The 22,437-nt window shown below is 32.7% G+C and overlaps 1 protein-coding gene and 1 pseudogene across 1 annotated transcript; both read left to right on the plus strand.

The window, feature by feature from the left end:
- Positions 1 to 11,057: 11,057 nt before the first annotated feature.
- Positions 11,058 to 11,937, plus strand: LOC110658611 (histone H3.2). The gene has a single exon (XM_021816289.2). It carries the CDS (start codon positions 11,357 to 11,359, stop codon positions 11,765 to 11,767), a length of 411 nt encoding a protein of 136 aa, XP_021671981.1. The 5' UTR covers positions 11,058 to 11,356; the 3' UTR covers positions 11,768 to 11,937.
- LOC110658596 (uncharacterized) lies at positions 11,907 to 22,018 on the plus strand (annotated as a pseudogene).
- Positions 22,019 to 22,437: the final 419 nt, after the last annotated feature.

Here is a 22,437-nt window from a genome sequence, read left to right on the forward strand (position 1 = left end):
TATTAAGCTTTTGTTAATGAATCTGTGACATCTTGCATGTATATATATGAGGTATAATATTATTTTCAACGACAGACGTAGGATTTAAGTAAAGATGAAAGTTGTTTTGTATTTAAATATAATAAATTAATAATAAACATAATATTTAAATTTAAATATCTTTTAATTTAATTTTCTCATAATTTAAATATTTTTATAATTTATTTTTTATTATTTAAAAATTTTAAATTTTAGAAAATATAGCCAATAAAAAAATTCTTTAAATTTTTAAAATATAAATTAATTAATTTTTTATTTAATTAGATCAATAAATACTTATAAACATTTTAAACTTATACTACAAATTTTTTTTCTCAAATAGGTAAATACGAAAGTTTATTATAAGCATATCCATTTTCAACTTAATCCCAATTAAAATTTAAAATTTTGATGCCCTTGAGCCCGTCATTGATTATTTCTAAGTCATTCTTAATTAATTGTATGATTTTCTCTCTATTTTATGTGGAAATAAATTTTGTTTAAGCTATCTAATTGTAATATATTGATAGCCGAGTACGTCGGCATTGAATTAGAACTTCAAATTAGATTAAAAAAAAAAAAAAATTGTTGATGTGGCATAATTGGATAGATCGGAAAATTAAAGAAAAAAAAATCAACTTTTTTAGTATTGACTTTATTTTTTCCAAACTTGTGAAATTCCATTGATTTAAGAACACATGATATTTGAGTTTCAATCCAAAAGATACAAACACTAAAGCCTAACAAGTCCTAGGGTTCAAGGAAAAATAAAAAATCCCAGGGTTAAAAAAGCCAATAGATTAATAAATCTAGCAGACATACGAGAAGCAAATTCAATATGCATTTGCTCTCTTTGCAGTCTTTGATAAGTTGCTCCATGGTCAAGCATTGATCTCTAGTAAGTTCTCATAATCAAAGCTAAGGAAAATTGTCACGACCCAACCTATGGGCCGGACCGGCACTAAGACCTGGGCCAGCCTAAAGCCCCTGAGGCCCGTAGTAAGCCTAACTATTCACTTAGCCCAACTCTAAGGCCCATTTGGGCCCAATTTCAAGAAATCAACCGGACAGAGTCCGGCCATAAAGTGAACCTTTCAACGAGGAGTTTTTGACTCACCCGACCTGTAAACAAAATATAACATCAATTGGGGAGCTCAGCTCACCCTCCACATACTCATCATCATAAAAATAAATGGGAGCTCAGCTCCCTCATCCAATCCATCAATCATGCATAGAATATTTTTTTTACAGGTCCACATAACAATTATATTACAGACCCGAATCATTTAAATATTTCTAACACATGCGGAAAATCTAAGAGTAAATAAAATTACACAAATATTGAATAACCTGCGAAGAAGAAAAGCAGGTTAACCACAATAAAATCCTCCTATAGCCTGAAAAAAAAATATTGAACAGGAATGAGCGTTCGACTCAGAGAGTAAAATATCAATTTTAACCATAATCTCTATAACTATCTAAAACTAATGCACCCTGTAGAGTGAAATGCAACATCAACAACATTTTCACATCATAACATCAAAAAGGTAATTTGGAGCACTCACACACCCTGTAATATCATTCATAATATATGGGAGCTGATCCCCCATACAGCTCTCTTAAATCCAACCTGGTGCCAGCGAAGAACTCAAGCCGGACTTTCGCTTAATAAACCAAATCGGGGGTCCCAGCGAAGAACTCAAGCCGTGACTACCCCCCCGAAGGATCAGGTCCCAGCGAAGATCTCAAGCCGTGACTACCCGTCCTATCCATAGTCCACACCACATCACACGCACGCCAACGCACGCACACTGCTCCAAATTACCACAGCAACATACATGGCACTTTCACAGTTATGAATGCAACATAAATCGTGCCTGAAATTTATCTACATAGATATACGCATATAAGTGATGCATGGGCATGCTTGAACATATAATAATATCGAAATTACAATTAAAATTAATATTTTACTCACAGACTTGACAACGTTCACTGTGGGGGCTGAGCGGAGGAAGAAGGCTGTCCCGGCTCACCTGACAATTACATTACAATTATTTAATACAAATGACTCAATACAATCAAGAAAAGACCAAATACATCCTAAGTCGAGCCGAAAATCCGGCAGAGTCTCCCCTATACCTAGGACCTACCCAACCTGCAAAATGGCTCAAAACGCACTTCTATATTCACAATCTATATATCCACAACTCAATCACATCACACAGCCCCTCCTGGGCCCATCAAATCAATCATCCATCACAATATGTAAAATTTCAATTTAGTCCTCATAATTGATCATTTTTGCAAAAACTGCCCAAATAAGCTCTAAAAATTCTAAAACTTTGCCCTGCGGTCCTTAGCAATATTACTAGGCTATTGCAAAAAGAATCATAATTTTCTGAGCTACCACGAATATTTTATGGATTTTTAATCCTATTTAAGCATTAGAAAATTACGAAAAAGCAAGGTTCGGGTTTACCTTTGTCGATTCCGACTTCGGGAACGCGCTTGGGATGTCTGACAATGGGGGGGTAGCCAAAACCTCGGTCCAATTCGGAGACTTTTCCAGAACGGTCCGTCTGCCCAAATTTGCACTACCAATCTGTTGAATTTCCGCTAATTGAGGATACCTACATGAAGCCCACAACACGGGGGTTAGTACATAAATTTTTCAGAATTTTCTAAGCTCATTTAATGCTCGGAAAAACACTGTAAAGTTCCGTGGGACCCACCGAAAAACGGTGTCAAAAAAATTTGAAATTTATGTCGCCGTGAAGCTCTCGACGAGTAGAGCGCTCTGGTACTCTCGGTTTTCTCGTGGGGTTTACGGTTTGTGAGAAATCTAGCTCGAAAGTCAAAATGGGCTAAAACTTCCCGGGCAAAAATTGGACAAACCGCTCGATGTATTTCGGTGTTCTTGGTGTCTATGGAAAGCTCTCGACGAGTAGATGATTTTAGACACAAGACCCAGTCCAATTGGTGGCCGAATCGGCCGGATTTCGGCCGGGAAGTCGAAACGTCGCGCGCGCAAGGGAAGGGAGTTCGCACGCATTTTCCAGCCGTTTGGGGCGGCGGCCGGCCGGCTGGGACAGCTGGGGGTCGGCGCCGGCGAGCTGGGGAGGCAGGGGAGGTGGCTGGCCGGCGGGCTGGGGCGGGAGGAGAGAGAAAACGGGAGAAAGAGAGAAGGAGGAGGAGACGCGCGCGGGAGGAAGAAAAAGGGAAGGGAGCCGGTCCGATTCGACCGGTCCGATCCGGTCCGGTCCGATTCTGCCGGTTCGATTCGAAATACAAAATTTTGAATTTTTTTTTACTCTGCCTTGGGACCGAAAACGAGGTCTAAAAATTTCGAAAAAATTCCAGAAAACTCAGAAAAATTCGTAGACTCCAAATATATTTTTAGTTTTGTCACGTGGTCTTTAAATTAATTTTTAAAAATCATCAAAGTTTATATTTTTGGAAAATCGAACTCGATTTTTAAAATCCGAAAAATCTCAAAAAAATTCCTAAAATTTAAATAAAATTAAAATACCAAAAATGCTCATAAAATAATAAAATTTAAAATTTTGGGGTGTTACAAAAATGATCTGTACAGTGTAGCCAAACAATGTGTGTTACATTCTATACCGGGGCATCTTATCTTATCTTGTTCTATCCATTATTAATTTCGATTTCATTATTAATTAAACCAAAATATTCAAATGGAGAAAACTGACGGAATTTCCCCTGTTTATTTAACAATTGACGTATTACACTATTCACCTATTTGAAAATCTCATATCAATTTTCAATTTATAATTCATAATCTCATCATCATCTCACATTCAATTCTTACAATTTTTTTCATACATATCAATTCTCATTCAATTCATATATGAAATACTCAAATTTTATTAAGTTACATCAATGTACAAATTAATTACATAAATTTATAATTTACAATAAAACTCCAAAATTTATTACAGTAAACACAAATAAAATACAATCATATGGCGTAATGCGGCCCCACCAAAATGCACTGCAATGGGGATGGTGACACTAGACTTTATGTAGATCTTGACTCCAAATTTCCCAATCGGATGTCTATTGGGCTTTCTCCTTATCTTCAGTACCTACGCGATAGAAAAACTAACGCGCTACGTATAACGCTTAATGGTGCAATAATAAAATAAAAATAAACTAAATAAATACAAGTAACTATTTTATGTGTGTAGTGTTTTATATAAAAAAAAAAGTATATTTATCAATTATAGATCACTGCGTATTCTTGTTGCTCTATAGGAGCATATTATGTGTTTGGGATTTTTATTATGTAATTGTTTAATATTAAAGCTTATTAAATCATATCAGTGCCCAAGTAACTTATAACTTACTGTTAAGACTGGATACACGAGAGTATACTAGTTAAACACCCTGTGTGTCTACCAAGTATATATCATGTCATGTCAAGCACAATACCAGCGGGCAGGCATAAAGTCAAAAATCATGTCAGGCATAAAAGTCAGCAATCATATAATGTCAGACATAAAGTCAGAAGAATAATCATATCAAATATATGTTATCTATCAATGATCATTCATATAAGCAGTACTGCAATTTATGGTCCCTAATTGGTATACCAATCTATCCAACCTCTACACATGAGTCTAGGTATACATTGGGCAAGTTAGTGTCAATATGTTATTTTATGTACTATTCATAGGCACTATTCATTAGCATATCGTGGTCATTCCATTTGTGATGGGAACATAGGTCTCAATCTCATTTTCAAGTGAGTTATGTGGTTAATAAATCATGTTGGTTAATTCCATATCATATAATAAGTTATTTCATGAACCTTTCTCAAGGTTCAGATTTGGTGTTGCAACTTGTCCTAACAAATTGGTTATGATGCAAAGTCTGTTGGATCACACTTCCTTCATGGAAGTTGTTCCTCTATGTCTTATCTTTATTTTTCCTTTTGAATCATATCATTTGCAGTTTTAGAACTCAAGTTATGGTTAATTTTCCAAAACTGGTCCATTGACTCATTATTGTTCTAGAACTAGTCAGATTCTAGAATCCGAACTTTGTCTAACCATTTAGACATATTACAGTCATATTTAGGTCTAATGTCCTTCATATGAGTTGTTTCCTTATGTCTTAGGATTACACAGGTTCAAAAATCACTAAGTTTTAGGTTGTGTAGGGTGAGTTATGGCTAATGAACTTATCTGGAATCATAAACCCTATACATTCAGGATTTCAAGTTCAGGTCAATATTTACAATTCCCATTTTGGGGTCCTTACTCTCAGAATTTGAGTAAAGTTCCTAAACCAAAGTTGGAATCCTATTTTTTAAGTTTCCAGAATAGTTTAGCTCATCCCATTGGAGTTTTCTAGTGGAAGTTATGGTCTATTTACCATTTGGGTGTCAAATGGCACATCTGTCCAGGTGTAGGAATTTCCAGATTAGGAATTCCTGACTTCTCCTATAAATTTTCCTAAGTTGCATTTGGTTATAGGTTTTGGTCAAAACACCAAAATTGTAGTTTTAGATCTTATTAAGATTTTGGCTTTTAAATCACTATATTTTCAGTTTTGTAGACTGAGTTATAGCATTTTTACCACAACTGGTCGGATGGCCTAAAGTCCATAATTTTTAGGTCAATTTTGATATAGGCAAATTTAATGACTTGACTTTGCCTAGAAAATTGGTTAAGTTATGGTAAAAATTAGGATTCCTAATCTTCATGAAAAAAGGTTATACTATGTCTAAGCTTTCCATTGGTTCAAGAATCAGGTCATTTGGAGTTTTCTACAATGAGTTATGCTTATTTTAACATTTACTGTTTATATGATCATTTTTATAGGTCCATATTAGGTCATTCTAGATTCATGCCAATTTTAAGGCAATTTGTGGTCAGTTTTTGGATAAGGTTTCTTCATAAAATTTGTGGGTTATGTATTAAGTTTCACTTTCAATTGGCCTCATACTAATTGGAGCTGTCTAACTCTACTTATGGCCATATAAATGCACTGGACTCAAGGTTCAAAAATCTCTGCATGGAAACAACACTTCCAATACAACAATTCAACACTACTATCAATTTTAAAACTCAACCAATCTCATCAAATGGTCAATAAATGACCTCAACAATCTCAATTGAGCATCATGGCATCAAATTCCCAAATTTGTTCAAAACCCTAACTTTACAATCATAATTTCATAAGTTCTATACAAATTCATTATACCATCCATGTTTACATATCAATCCACTATAGTAAACATGTTTAATTCTATCAAAACATCAAAACCTCCCTCTCCCTTATGGTGGCCGAAATTTATGTTCAACCCTCCATGCATAATTTTCATCTTTTTCTTCATAATTTCAACACATTTCAATTGAAACTCAAACAATATTCAAGAATCTATAACTAATTTGCACATGTCTTTCTTATGTCAATTTCCAAACTTCCCAATTCTTCAATTTTTCCTATTTTTTTGCTCTCAAACTCTTGATCAATGTCTAAAATTAAGTTTTTGTTTTGGGGACTAGGGCTTTTATGGTGGAAATCCAAGGTTTCTATAAGCTTTGGAAGACAAAAATGGTGGGAGCAAGGGATGAAGGTGAGCCGGCCAAGATAATTGGGAGGAAGAAGATGAGATGTGATAAGGATAAATTAATTAGATTTATTTTATGTTCATATATATATATGTCTTAATTTAATTGGATTTTAATTAGGTCATCGTGACCTCATGCTTATGTCATAATTAAACTTAAATTTTTTATTTATTTCATTTCTTCTTTTCTTTACTCATTTTCATTTGAATTTTTATCAATATTTCTTCATATTTTATTATATAAATCTCACTTAATTAAATTGAAATTTTAGTTAAAAATCAATTCTCTAAGTGAAATGACCAAAATACTCTTCATTGAACTTATCGAGTCATAATTGTATTTACTAATTAGTATAAATTTTTTTTACGTTTCCTTGACATTTTTATTGTCATTAATCATTTTAAATTCTTCAATTAAGTCTCAAATATTTATCTCACAGGTTTCTCCATGAGTTTGGGGTTGACAACTGTATTCACAGTCACTTCCCGATATGGTTACCCATCACCGGAACCTCGGCTCCTTTAACCTATTTGCATTTAACTTCTTTCATTTTCCTTTAACTTTACTTGATTTTTATTCAACAAATTTATAATTCCTCACTCTAGTTTAAGTGTAGTTCCAGACATCTTGACTGTCCGGACAAAACATTAGTCATCGGAACAGTAGAATATACAGAACTACCTAAAGTGAGGGCATTACATGATCAACCATAAACAATTAGATTCAACAACTTACAGTTTTTTTTAATAAATCATTTATAAGAAAATAATTAAATCGAATTATCACACAATCATTTTTTTTATAATTTTTTTAAATTAAAATATTAAATTTTTTATTTTTAATATGAAAATTGAAAAAAAAAAAGAATATAATTCTTATAATTTTGTAATTTGCAAACAACGAATAAGAGAGATCGTGAAACTCCCTTAGTATTAGTGTTTTATGATACTGTAACACCTTCAAATCATATTCATACTTTGATATAAGCTCAATTTTAAAAATACAAGCTCATAGAAAAAACACATTAATGTATAAAAGAAGATACACATGTATTTTATTAATCAATAATAGAAAATTATTATATATACTTGATATATATATATATTACCACTTATAATATTATGAGTCTCATTCTCTATAATGTATGGAGTAACTAATTTTTATAAGAGTGTGGTACAATATTTTTTTAGTGTACAAAATGTATGTTATAATTTGGCACCAATAATACTAAAAACCAGACAACAAAACAACATGAAATAATTGGCAAACACCTCCTCCCCACCTTGATATGACAAAAACATGTGGAGGACAATTAAAAGCAATACTAGATTTAGAGTTTCTTTATGTATTGGAAACTAATGAAATAAATCATATATATATATATATATATATATATATAACTATGTGACACAGTGAATAAAACAAACACGTTCGTGTATTGGAAACTAATAAAATAAATCAAATTACAGTAAATAAAAAAAGTTCCATTTCTAACCAAAAGAGAAAAAAAAAAAAGGAAAAAAGTTATGGAGAACTAAATTAAAAATCAACAATAATTAAGTGACTTTGCAAAAAATACAAAAAAAAAAGAAAAGAAATAAAAGCCTTGCAGGATGGCCTAATCGCCTATAAAATTATTGCCACAAATTATTCACCCCCAATTTCACGATGTAAGAAACTAGTTAATGTTCCAAATATGAAATTCTTGCACCATTCATTTCCATGGTCCCTAGCATAGTCAAATATCTCTTTGAATTGCTCCTCAGTCACTCTTGCAAACACACAATTCAAGTTGATCAAACAACAATTGCCAAAAAAAATTGAAGTTAATCACATAATTTCTTCTTCTTAATTATATATGGATCACTTGTCTTTATCCATAACAACAATGGAAAAGATGTCTCATTGAAAAATCTTCAGCTATTTATCATATCCCTTCATCCTAGTTGGATTAAGTGACATGTTGCATATATTAATTCTAGTCCATGTTTAGGAATTTGTTTACTTTGTGCCAGTTTCTTAGCAATATAATAGTAAAAATGTATAACCATATTCCAAATTACCAAATGGCCAATTTGCTAATCTTTTCCAATATGCTAAGAACACCAATCAAGTTTCTGCCAAGCAATTAAAATCCAAATTTATGTCAATAAATTAAAAGCCAAATTAAGGGCAAAATACAATAATTCATTAAATACATCAAATTCTCATTCATTGCAACATTGGTATGCATATTTTCTTCACCAACACTTATAGCAACATTGTTAAACCTTTGTTCCTAAACTAACTTGAGTACATTACCCCAACAAACAAAATGACCCTGATAATACCCAAACTAACCTATTTTGAGACAAGAGCAAATAAAATGTATCAAGATTGCTAAGAATTTACAAAGGTTTCTATTGTTATTATATGCCATTGCGCTTACCTTATTGTGTTTAGCTTATAAAAAAATGCTGCCACCCTTAATGTTTTCAATCACTAGAATATTTTTTTCCTTCGCGAGGCTAATTATCAATTCCTCGGTCTATTCAGGTGGCTCACAATCAAGCCATTCAAAATACCCACAATCTTATTATCAGCATTCTAAAACTCAAATAACAAAAAAATTGAAAAATCAGTCCACAACAATCCATATATCTTACAATATTCACACTATAATAAAGATTATACTCTTACTTTATATGAGGTGCAATTATAAAATCTTCTTTTAGGGTTATTTTCTTTCTATGATTTCAAACCTTTGCATTCAACTGACAGTAACACATCACAAAGGATATAAAATAATTTTCATTTGCCTTCTTACTATTGAATTCACCCTAAGAGATGAAAATAATTGATTCGACAAAGAAGATGATGCTATTACCCTTCAAATACTCCTTTACAAATTGTGTGTGCATTGGAGAGAGAGAGATGGACAATGGTTAGATGGAGAGAGATGAATTCAGCTATAATAATTGTATTCAATGCTTGTTAACGTTGTTCTCCTATGTGACACGCACATAACTTCATTTTAGCTACATGCACATGACTTCATTTTGGCTTAATTGATATAATTTAATGAGAATTTGGACTTTGACGGTGTTTTTTTCTTTTAATTTTTTTCCTCATGTTAGAAATTCAAATGGATCAAAAAAATTGATTTTAAATGACCATTTGATCAATTTATCAAGGGCTTAAAAGAACATTTTACCTAAATAATATGGTCATAAGAGAGACTCGAGAGAAAAACAGAAATATTAATAGGAAAGAAATTCACTTTTGCTCTGATTTTTTTTTTTTTAATTTTGTCTATTTTCAAAATTTTGGCTCAATTAATATAAACATTTATATTTAAATTCTAATGAGCCTATTCCTCATTTGAAAGTAATTAACATTTGTTCTTTACTAGTTAGACTTGCTATCAGCAGCAGAAGCACTGCTAAAGTCGGAGTTTGGTCGTTACCTAACCCGCAAATTGGCGTTAATAAAGCTTAGAGCAATTCAATAACAAATTCTCAAGCCTACAAAATCTAAACAAGAGAACCCGGCAAAATGGATTAATAGCAAACGATCAACATTATAGAAGCATACAATCTTGCCCAGTACTGAAAAAATTAGAGATGATCCCAAGGTGAAGCTGTTCTTTCCAATAAAGCAATGGTTAACTTGCAAAATCAATCAGACAGATGGTCGGCATTTTGCAGTACATAATAAGAAGGAAGTTCATTAGATCATTTTAGAAAAACTGCAGAATAATTTTATTTATTTTAAATAAATTAATTTAAATATAAAAAATATATCATATTAAACTAATAATGAAAATAAAATTACCATAAATTAGAGTTCATATGAAAAATAAATTTAACAATTATCCATTAAATATTTTATTAAATGATTATTAAATTTATTTTTATATAAATTTAAGTTTATATTAAATACGTGGAATGTCTTTAAAAAAAAAAAATCCAATGCTATATTTATTGCATTGGTGTTTTACAAATTTTTATACAAAATTAAATATTAAATTTATTCAAATAAAATTAACGCAAAGTTATTTTATATATTTCTCTTTTTTATCATTCAAAATATTTATATAAATGTAAGTATTAAATTAATACATGCAACTTATAGTTTCATTATTGACTGAAAATTATTGAATGCAACTTGTAAATATAATTTCTTTTTTAGGGTTGTAAATATAATTTTTTTAATAAATTATAAAAAAATAAGTCTCATATTAAAGCTGCCATTCCTGATTAATTGTATAATTTCCCATTACCGAATAGATGTAGAATGTGGAACCGGGGCAATCCGTGTCAGACATATTTCCAGAATCTCAACCGTTAATAAGATTATCAATCTACGGTCGAAAGCCGATATTAGAAGCCTTAAGGAAAAAAAATTTTCAATTATTCGCTTAAGAAACCACTCTACTCTCATTGGTCCATTCCCACTACGCACGGATTGCGATCCGCGAAGCGCTTATCTACATATTGCTAGCCGTCAAAAACTCAGACTATCGACGGCTCAAATTTCACCATCCCGCCTCTACGAGGCAAATTCCCAATTGAATTTCAAATCCATCAGAGAAACACAATATTATCAAAAATTTTGAATTCGCGCTTCTCCGCACCCGCTCTGCTATAAATTAATTCCAAATCCAATACCCACCATCACTTTCACTGAAATCAAGCATTACTCATAAGCATTTCTCATTTCACCTTCTCCTTTCTCCAACAAGAGCGGTGTACATGGCTCGCACCAAGCAGACTGCCAGGAAATCTACAGGAGGTAAGGCTCCCAGGAAACAGCTGGCAACAAAGGCAGCTCGTAAGTCAGCACCAGCCACCGGCGGTGTGAAGAAGCCTCACCGTTTTAGGCCTGGAACTGTCGCCCTGAGAGAGATTAGGAAGTATCAGAAGAGCACCGAGCTTTTGATCCGCAAGCTCCCATTTCAGAGGCTTGTGAGGGAGATTGCTCAGGATTTCAAGACTGATCTCAGGTTCCAGAGCAGTGCTGTTGCAGCTCTTCAAGAGGCAGCAGAGGCGTACCTTGTTGGGCTCTTTGAGGATACTAATCTCTGTGCTATTCACGCCAAGAGAGTGACGATTATGCCCAAAGATATACAATTGGCCCGAAGGATTAGAGGTGAAAGGGCTTGAAATGATTGTTAATATGTTTGGTAGATCTTTGTCTTAGGTATCTGTTTTTATTTCTAGATTAATATGGCTCTTGTTAGGTCTGTTTATTTGTCCTTATCTTTGTATTGGCTAAGCTATTTGTAATCGCTATGGAAATCTAATGGGCAAGTTATTTTGCTCTTTTTATTTTATTTTTTGCAAGTTACATGCTCGGTGATTGTTTTCTGCTGTTAATCATTTGTCTTTTAATCTGTGTGCTTCATAGGGGATAGCAGGGCTGAGGAAATAATTTATGGGTTACTTGAATTGGGTAATGTGGTTTGTTATGTGGGAAAGCATAATTAACTGGAATTGGGAAGTCATGTATTTTGAGAATTAGATGGCATTTGTTAGGAGGAATTGATAGAAGGATGAATCTGTTTACTTGCATTGAATGGGCTTATTATCAATTTCAATCCTCAAAATTCAAGAAATTTAATCATATTTCTATGCCGAAATAAAGTAATCCTCGTTTGCAGTGTTGTAAATTGAATAGCTTTATCATTTGTAGTGTTGTAAGCTGGAAACTGACTTTTGATTGCTATGTCTCGTAGCCTCAATCAATTGCAGAGTTGTAAAGTGGAAATTGATTCTTGATTGCTCTCTCATGATGCTTTATTAAAACTACTGTTTTACAGCAACGTAAGTGGTCCTGTTCAGATTGGAATGCATCCAATTTTGAAATGACTTTGCAAGTTTTATAAATTTAGGATTTACTCTTTGTTTGGATAAGGGAAACGAAGAGAAATTAAATAGAAGGGATGAAGAGAAATGAAAAGAACTCGCGTGCGCCGTTTCAAGAGTAGATTTACAACGCCAAGGCCTTTCCAATTCAGAAAAGTCAATTAAACCAATCATATGTTTCCACGCATTTTTAACGAGCGTGAGATCAAACTCGTCAGATCATTCGCAAGCACGTGCCAATATTTTATGACGCCGGTTCGGTTGGGGTCCGGTGCAGATTCGAGACGAGACTAGAGAAGAAAGTAGAGGAAAACTCGGAAACTACAAAAGGTTAGTTTCTCGAGAAACAAACGGAGAAAAGAAATTACCGATTTGGAGGAAGATCACGTTAATAGTGGGAGTAGCAGCGGTGTCTTGGAAACGGCAAAGGCTGATAGATCGGTATGGTTGATGAAGTGTCCGTTAGTGGTCGCGAAGTCATGGCAGAGTCATTCTTCTTCTTCAGATTCTCACCCTTTCGCTAAGGTCGTTGTCTCACTCGATCCTCTCGGCTCCGAGGATCCCTCTGCTTTGCAGGTACTCTTATTCTCTCCCAATTTGCTTGCAACTGCTAATTTCTGTTCTATTATTGGCTTTTTTCCTGGAATTTTAAGTACTTTGATACTCTAATTATGTCTTCTTCAAATGCGGATAAGCTGATCGGTCATTTTGTCAATATAGCATTTTATCGTTAAGCTGCATATCTTCTAGCACCAACTTGTGAAAACCCTAATTTATTTTTACTCACTTAAAAGTAATTCTGCAAGTGAGCTTAAAATCTGGCAACTATTTTAAGCTCATAAACTGGCTATTTTTAGCTGCAAAATTTGTTATAGAATAGTTACTGATAAGCACACGTTAATGTTATTCAATTAGTTTTGCTCCAGTTATGTTAAATTAACTTTCTTTTTACTGTAATTGATTTGATCCGTGAAATATTTGAGTCCAGTGAAATGGTCAGCAGCTTATCATAGATTTTGCCACAACTGAAATCTAACCATCCAGTAATTCAGTTGCATCTGCACTTACATATTTTATTACAATAACTGTTAACATTATCAATTTATCGATAGAAAGTATTTTATATGCTAATGGCATATGTTATCTTCTGTATTGCTTATATTCCACTGAGTTGCAATAGACACCTACTAATGGCTTAGTTGCAAGATAATGAAATACATTAGGGGAAGTGCAATATGGCAAAGGAAAAAATAGTTGGGGTCATATGGTAATTTGAATTCTTAATATTGAAGAAAGTACAGCTATAACCAAGTGTAATTTACTTGGTTAATAATTGGTGGCTTAAGTCAAAGAAAGTGGCTACAGGTGGGATTTTAAAAGGATTTTATATTGCTAGCTAATAGCTAGCTATTTATAGTTGGCAAATTGAAGTTGTAAGCCAACATCTTTGTGCTATATAAGGAGATTAATTCTCCATTTAGAGAGTAACCCAATTTAGTGAGAGTATAGCCCAATTTTGCAGTGTAACCCAGTTTTTGATAGTGTAGCCCAATTTGAGAGAGAAAAATTGGAGAGAATTTTTCTTGTGAGGTTTTTGGTGTAATTGGGTTTGAGTGATTTTTGAGAAAAAAAATATTTCGTGCTTGTAATTATTTTTTTTATAATAGAAGATTTATTTGTGGAGTAGGCTTACACCAAATCACTTTAAATTTTGTATTCTTTAATTGTGAGTTATTATTTTCTTAACATATTTGTCTACGATTGCTATTCTGATATCGGCTTTTCTGTCTTTTTACCTAGGATATATTTTCCCCATGATCACATTTCAAATTCTTTCATGTTTCCCAAATGGTTATCAGTTCACTATGGAGATGGGTGGCATTGGTTCTGGGAATGTACCTAGGAGTTATTCTCTGAACATGTTTAAAGACTTTGTTCCAATGTGTGTCTTTTCTGAGACAAGTAAAGGTGAGGTTCTAGTTTATATCTTCTGACATTTAAAAAAAGAATTATATGATTTGTTTAATGGGTTTGAAATATTGGGCGTCTCTATTAATTGGTGAACCAAGAGGCATACAATTGTTAGGGAAATTTTATATTCTGAAGTTTCATGTATGCTTTCTTTTACTTTCATCAGTTTTGCCTTGCTTATTTTGATGATGAATTTTGAAGTATTGCCTTCTAAAATTTGTTGAAATTAAGATTCTTTTTAGACTTTGCAACTTTCAGATATGCATGGGGACTTCATTGTTTGTATGTTCACTAAATTGCATCACCACTGTAATTGTAAAGGTCGATTGGTAGGAAAATGTGAATATTCCTCTAGTCATGTGAGTGCTGAGCTCTAGTGGACTTAAAATCATATTTTTAATTTTTACCTTGTTGGCAGTATCATATCCCTGAGCCAACATGCCCAACAGCAGATGATAATGAAAGCTCAAGCTTTGCATTTTATTGATATGGCTGATATTGTTTCATTCTTGCTCTGATTTTTGGTAAAATTTTGAAGAGTTACAGGTTTCCCTGTCGCTTTTTGTTTACCAGTTGCAATTTTAGCTACAACCTTGTAGCATCTATTTTTTTATGACCTGCCAAAAATGACTAGGACACGATGGTATGTTACTTTTACATGTAAAAACAAGACTAAATTGTTGCTGTGAGTTGCAAAGATCATCTGAATACTGTGACCTCAACTGTGCAAACTGGATGCTTTGACTTGCATATCTTGGAAATGATCTGTGATGCTATTTTCTGTACTGTGATACGCGCTTCACATTTTTGTTCTTGTTTTCTTCCTTGTCTTAGGCAGTTGGGCTCATCTTAGTAACTGAAAAACTTTTGATTTAATAGGAAGGGTTGCCATGGAAGGGAAAGTGGAACATAAATTTTACACGAAGCCCCGTGAGGAAAACATAGAGGAGTATGGAAAATTATGCCGCGAAAGAACAAATAATTCCATGATTAAGAATAGGCAAATACAGGTAGGGAATTTGGTGGTTCATTTGTTTTGCTACTATTGGTCTCATATGATTATGATATTATTTTTGGTTTGAATGATTTCTGTACAAGGTGATTGATAATGACCGAGGAATGCACGAGACCCATGCCTGGAATGATTGGATTGATTTCAACTAACTCAAAGGTATTGATATTTTCTCTTCTCATTTGATATGGTGCCTTAGAAGTTGTGTAGGTTAGTTGCCTTTTACTCAGGCTTTAACTTGCAGAATTATGCAGAACAAGTTTCTCATTGGGAATAAGATGATATCCTTTTCTAGTGGTGTTTGTGTGTGTACTTTTTTTCTTAGACGTGTGATCCACCTTTACCAAAAGATCCATGACTATCTGCTTCCAGGAATGAAACTCTGAACTTTATTGTCAATTGTCTGCGAGCAGGATAAGAAGAAAACAGTACCAGTTAAACAGTCAGACATGAAGAGAACCAGGAGGGATCATGGGGAATTAGAGGATATCATGTTCAAGCTGTTTGAAAGACAACCAAATTGGACCTTGAAGCAACTTGTACAAGAAACTGATCAACCTGCGGTGAGACTTCTGTCTTTCTTTCTTATTGTTCTTATTTTATTTTTATTTTTAACTTGTGGGTCCATTAAAAGTTTTTTCCTATGCTTCTCATTGATTAAAATGCCATGCATTTTGTTCCAGTTTGCCAGTAGACATAACAATCTTCGTGTTAATCATGCCTTATTAATTAAATAGTTGAAAATTTCCTATCTTATCTGATTAGTTGATTTGGTGGCATCTGAACACAAATCCATGGGAGGGTTTACAAGCCAAGTACCGTGAAGCTTTCCTAAACTAAACAATTTGGCAATACAATCTGTTGCCTAATTTGCTGATCTCTTTACCTAAAAGAAAGACACATGCTGACCATCTTTTCTCATTGTCAGTGTTATCAAGGCGAAAGGCGACACTAACGTGATAGAGTATTCTATGGCTTTAGGCGAGAGGCGAGGCGAGGGTCTTTTTGAAGCAATGCGCCATAACCTTAATTGTTTAAATTATATATATATATATATATATATATATATATATATATATATATATATATACTTTTAAATGGTTGATAAGTAAAAAAACATATTAAAAAGAAAAAAAATATTATTTACATTATGTTTATATCTAAAATAAGAGAAATTGAAAATAGTGCATACCTGTATTTCCACCTTAAGTATAAGATACAAGTGAAAGTATGAGACTGTAAAATTAAAAAATATAGCATAAGTAAAAACACACATAATAATAAGAGATGTTAAAAAAAAAATAGTTTATATCTGAATTTTCAGTAGATGTATATGATAAAAGTGATGTTATAAAATTATACATAATAAATAAAAAATTAGAAACAAGTCATAAGTCACATAATAGAAAATGTAAATAATAGAAGTTCAGACTTTAATACATAAAAATAAGTTGTAAGTAATAATAAACAAAATGCAAGAAGTATATAAAAAACTTATAACTAAAACTACTCATCATTAAGATTTCCAAAATCATCTTCATTTTCAACAAAGGCCATCACAAATTCTTCCTCCTCTTCATCATCATCAACTTGCGAAGAGGATGTACCTCTCATTGCACGAGGCCTTCGAAATGATAGAGTTTCAATTGGTGGTGTTGATCTTGCAGCCGATCTCGATTCATAACGAGATTCAGAAACTCCAGTTGCTCTACCAACATCACTCCAGGTCAATATGTCATTCTTGAAAACAAGAGAATCATCGTCGTCATCATCATCCCCATCTCCTTTTTCTAATTCACCAAGCAACCATTCATTACTTTCATCAATATTTGCCAAATCAATAGGTGTTGTGATATCCCCAAAAGTGTGTCGGCGTAGCAACGCTTTATTATATTTCACATATATCAAGTTGTCCAAGTGTTCTTGAAATAACCGATTTCTTTTCTTACTTTGAAGCTGTCATTTATTTTACAGTAACAAATAAGTTAAACTTCAAACTCAAAAGGCTCAAGATAAAATAACAAATAAAGAAATATATATATATATATATATATATATATATATATATATATATATATATATATATATATATATATATATACTTACATGCTCAAATACACTTCAATTTCTTTTGCAACCACTTGCACTACATGTGAGACTCAGAACCTTTACAGCAAACTTTTGTAGGTTTGGAGTTGAAGAACCATATGTTTTTCACCAAGCAGCTATTAAAATATAGAACTAATGATTGTTAAATTCATGATATAAATTAATAAATGAGCAAAATGAAAAATTAATAAGAATTAAATTAATAACCTGGAGATTTGGTTGTTCTTCCTCTATTTGCAGAAGGAAAACCAAAGGTCCCTGTAGCTGCCTTGTATCACTCAATTTCATCAAGAATCATGTCAACTTTTGCTGAATTTTTTTTCATTTTATGAATGCACGAAAGCAATCCTGTATTGACCTCTTCATCAGATTCAATTCTCATCTTATTTGGATAAAAAAATTCAGGATTCAAAAAGTATTCGGCAGCATGCAAAGGACGATGCAATTGAAGTGACCATCTCGCATCAATAATCTCAAAAATGCTCTTGTATTTCTCTTCATTGCTGTTGAGTGAGTTGGCAATGGCTTCTTTAGCCCTATCTATGGTTTCATAAATATATCCCATAGCTGGTTTTTTTTCATTATCAACAAGTCGAAGCACACGAACAAGAGGACCGGAAACCTTAAGAGCATAAACAACATGATTCCAGAAGGCAGGATTTAAAATCGTCCTTTCATACTTTTTGCCTTTTACCTCTTTAGCCCATTTACTAGTTGTCCAACTTTTCGAAGTAAACATTTTTCTAATGTTGGCTTTCTGAAGATGAATCATTCCCAATGTAATAAAAGCAGTAGCAAATCTAGTTTGCCCTGGCCTTAGCAATTCTACTCCATTAGTAAACTTCCGCAACATATTTAGAACTCCTGAAGAGCTATATATGAAACCAGTAAGCTCAACAGCTTTGCGGAACGTTTCTTTGAAAACACGGATCTTAAAGATATCCTCCAACATCAAATTTATACAATGGGCTGCACATGGAGTTCAGTATAGATGAGGAAAATTTGCTTTCAATATTCTCCGTCATAAACAAGTAGAAAAATTCATTCCATTAATAATAAAAATAAAATGATATTTTTTTTAGTAATAGAAAAAATTAAATAAAAATTTTACCTGCTACAACATTATTTGATGATCTGTAACAATTTGAATTACTTTTTCAGGGCCAATTTCCATCAATTTTTTCTCAATTAAACTAGCCAATAATGCCGCTGTCTTTGATTAATCACTTGCATCAACTGATTTAATAAATACACTCCCCTTTGGACTATTATCTAATAAATTAATCAAGGTTCTCCTTTTTCTATCCGTCCATCCATAACACATCAATGTACATCCATAATTTTGCTATTCTTTTTTATGAGACTCGAGAAGATCATTTATGATTTGCACTTCTTTGTTAAGTAACCGAACTCTAATCTCATGAAAACTTGGAGGTTTCATTTCTCTCCCATAATTTCCAATTGCTCGAATCATTTCCTCAAAGCTATCATAATTTACAGCATTAAAAGCTATTCACACATCATACATCTATCGTGCTATGGCAACACAAGCACGCTTCCTTAACTCCTTTTTAGCTGGACTATTTTCATCAATAGTAGTTTGTCTCATATTTTTTTCCATAACAGTGGGTCTGGGAGAAAAATAACAGTCAATAGGCCCTCTACTACTTTGTGGTGGTAAAACTTTTAGTCTTTTTGAAGCACTAGTACCTGTAACCTCCAGTACTTGCCTTCTTCTTTCACTGCCAATTTCTTGTATCAACTCTTCCTCTTCCTCATTTTCATCTAATCTCAGTACTTCAACACATCAAATTCAAGTGGTCTTTTCATATTGATAATTGATTGTTGCTCTCTTTTTTTAGCAATGAATTCCTGCATTTGATTCCTTACATCTTCTGGACATTTTGGACAGCGAATTACATTTTTGTAACTTCCAGCAAGATGTTGCTTGATTCTATTAATTCCTCCTTTATAAACTTTCATACAGTACATGCATTGAAGATCATTGGTATTATTTTCACTAACTTGAATTATATGTGCCCATTCTGGGTCCGTTCTTCTATTACTAGTAGAAGATCTAGATGTATTATTCTTATCACCCATTTATAATCTAACAAAAAAATTAACAAGAATAAAAAATAAATAAATTAATAACAAATTAACAATATCCAATATAAATTAAATAAGTAATTAATAAGAATAATAAGTAAAAAGTAAAACAATAAACTAATTAACAACAAATTAACAATGTCCATATAAATTAAACAATTAATTAATAAGAACAAAAAGTAAAATCATCAAATTAATAATAAATTAATAATACCATATAAAATAAACAACTAATGTCTAATTAACAAGACAAAAGTAAAACTAATTAATCTAACAACTAATTAACAATAATAAGAAGTAAAAAGTAAACTAATTAACAATAAAGTAATAATGTCCATATAAATTACACAATTACTTACTAAGAACAAAAAGAAAATAATCAAATTAACAATAAATTAATAATACCCATATAAAATAAAAATCTAATATCTAATTAACAAGAAAAAAGCAAAATAAATCAAACTAAAACTAATGAACAAAAATAACAAGTAAAAAGTAAACTAATTAATAATACCCATATAAATTAAACAATTAATTAACAATAATAAGAACATAAAAAATTAAATTAATAATACCTATATAAAATAAATAATTAATTAACAAATAATGTCTAATTAACAAGGTAAAAAGTAAAACTAATCAAATTAACAAGAATAACAAATAAAAATTAAACTAAATACTAACAAATCAACAATACACATATTAATTAATCAACTAATTAAACAAGAATACAAAGTAAAATAATCAATTTACCAATACCCATAAAATTTAAATAATTAATTAACAAGAATAAAAAATAAAATAATTAAATTAACAAATAAACAAATAAATAATTAATAATAACTAATTAATTATAAGGAGGAGAAGGAAATAAAAAAGAAAAAATAAAAAGGGACTGCAGAAAGAAGGAGATGAGAGGGAAAAAAAAAAGAAAAAGAAAAAATAAAAAACAGAGCAGAAGGAAAGGGACGTGAGAGAGAGATCGAACAGAGCAGTAGCAGGAAAGAAGAAAAGTGGAGAGGGAGAAAAAAAAAAAAAAAGAGGGACGTAAGAGAGAGATTGAATAGAGCAGCAACAGGAAAGAAGAAAAGTGGAGAGGGAGAAAAAAAGAAAGAAAGAAAGGGATGTGAGAGAGAGAGAGAGAGATCGGAGCAAGGAAAGAAGAAGAAGAAGATAAGAGAGAGAGAGAGGGTGTACTTGTCGTCGTGAAGTCGAGTAAGGCTCTGCTCTTCTATCTTCGTGAGCTTGAGGAAAAAAGCAGCTCTGCTGTCTTGAAGAAGTGGTGTGGCTGTATCAGGTAAGTAAATGGTAAGTTTATTGATTTTTTAATTTAAAAAAAAAAAAAACTTACCGTCGCTGTGAAGAGGCGTCGCCTCTCGCCTCTCTGGCCTGAGGCGTCCCCTCCTCAAAGTCCAGCCAAGCGTTCCAGTCGAGGCGATAGAGGGGCGCCTCGCCTCGCCTCGCCTAGCACCTCGCTCGCCTTTGATAACACTGCTCCTTGTGCCCCTCTAGGAGGAACGACATTAGCCTTATGATTGTCCAATGTTAACAATGATCATTGGATAACAATGATCATTGGATATCTGAAGACGGGAAAAAGATGGTTACATTGGCTGTGTTTAGTATAATATTGTTGTTGGGGATATTTATGTTGCAAACTTTGGGTATGTTCTTTATTTGCAGCAATTCTTGAAGGAGATACTGAATGAGCTCTGTGTTTACAACAAGCGAGGAACAAATCAAGGAAGTTATAAGCTTAAGCCAGAATATAAGAAATCTGTAGTGGATACGGGTGATGAATAATAATGTGATCTTTTTAAGTGTGATTCTTTCTAATTTTTCCGCAGAGTAAAGCAAGTACAAACTAGAGAGAAGAGGGGTTTTTGGGCGGGGAGTTGTTGACTTTCGGTGCGACAAAAATGGCAAGGAGAAATCTAGCTGTGAATTCTTTCAAGTATGCAAAAAATGCTAATTATTGGTGAATTTAATATGTGAAGGCGACAGACTAACAATATTTTGTGGAGTTCCTTATTAAAAGCAGTTTATAAATCGATTGCCTGTATCGAACTAGTTCTCGGCAGTGCTGAATTGGATCGGTTACTCTTAATACAGGGTTATTTGTTAGAGCAGAATGGGCCAATCCAATACATGGGCCCAATCATTTTGATTTTTGTATTAAAAAGCCCTAATGGTTGTGTCTGCCAATAGGGTTACCGGGTTAGATCTTCCTTCTTTTCTAATCTTTGCCTCTACATTTTGTGGGGGAAAAAAAGGATTTGAGATCCTCAGGAAACTTCAATCTCTTCATTGAGGAGAAAGTGGGATATATTATCTATTTATTTTATAAACTTTAACGAAGAGAAGAAAAAAAAAATCCTTAAGACAAGTTTACCCTTGACTCTCATTTTTCTTACCTTTTTCTTTCTTTTAAAAAACTAGAAGAAATTAATTGACCTTGTCATCTTTCCAATCCTCATTCTATTTTCTTTACCCCTTTAGTTCAAAAGACCCGAACAATTAATTGGGTAAAGGTTTTTCTCATTACTCGTGATATTGCGGACTAATCTGGTTGGAGCGGGTTTAGATCGATGTTTAAGCTGTGGAAAAGCGTTGTTAACTGATCGGCTTCTGCAGGTTAATTTCTTGTAATGTTATAAAGCCATGGACTGATATGATTCTAACCGTTTTGATGATTCTCAAAATCGCAGGAGAAGAGAGTAAAGACAGTGGCGGAACCAAGATTTCAAGTTAGATGGGGCGGAATTAT

Source organism: Hevea brasiliensis, chromosome 12, assembly GCF_030052815.1.
Source record: "Hevea brasiliensis isolate MT/VB/25A 57/8 chromosome 12, ASM3005281v1, whole genome shotgun sequence".
Classification (NCBI taxonomy): domain Eukaryota; kingdom Viridiplantae; phylum Streptophyta; class Magnoliopsida; order Malpighiales; family Euphorbiaceae; genus Hevea; species Hevea brasiliensis.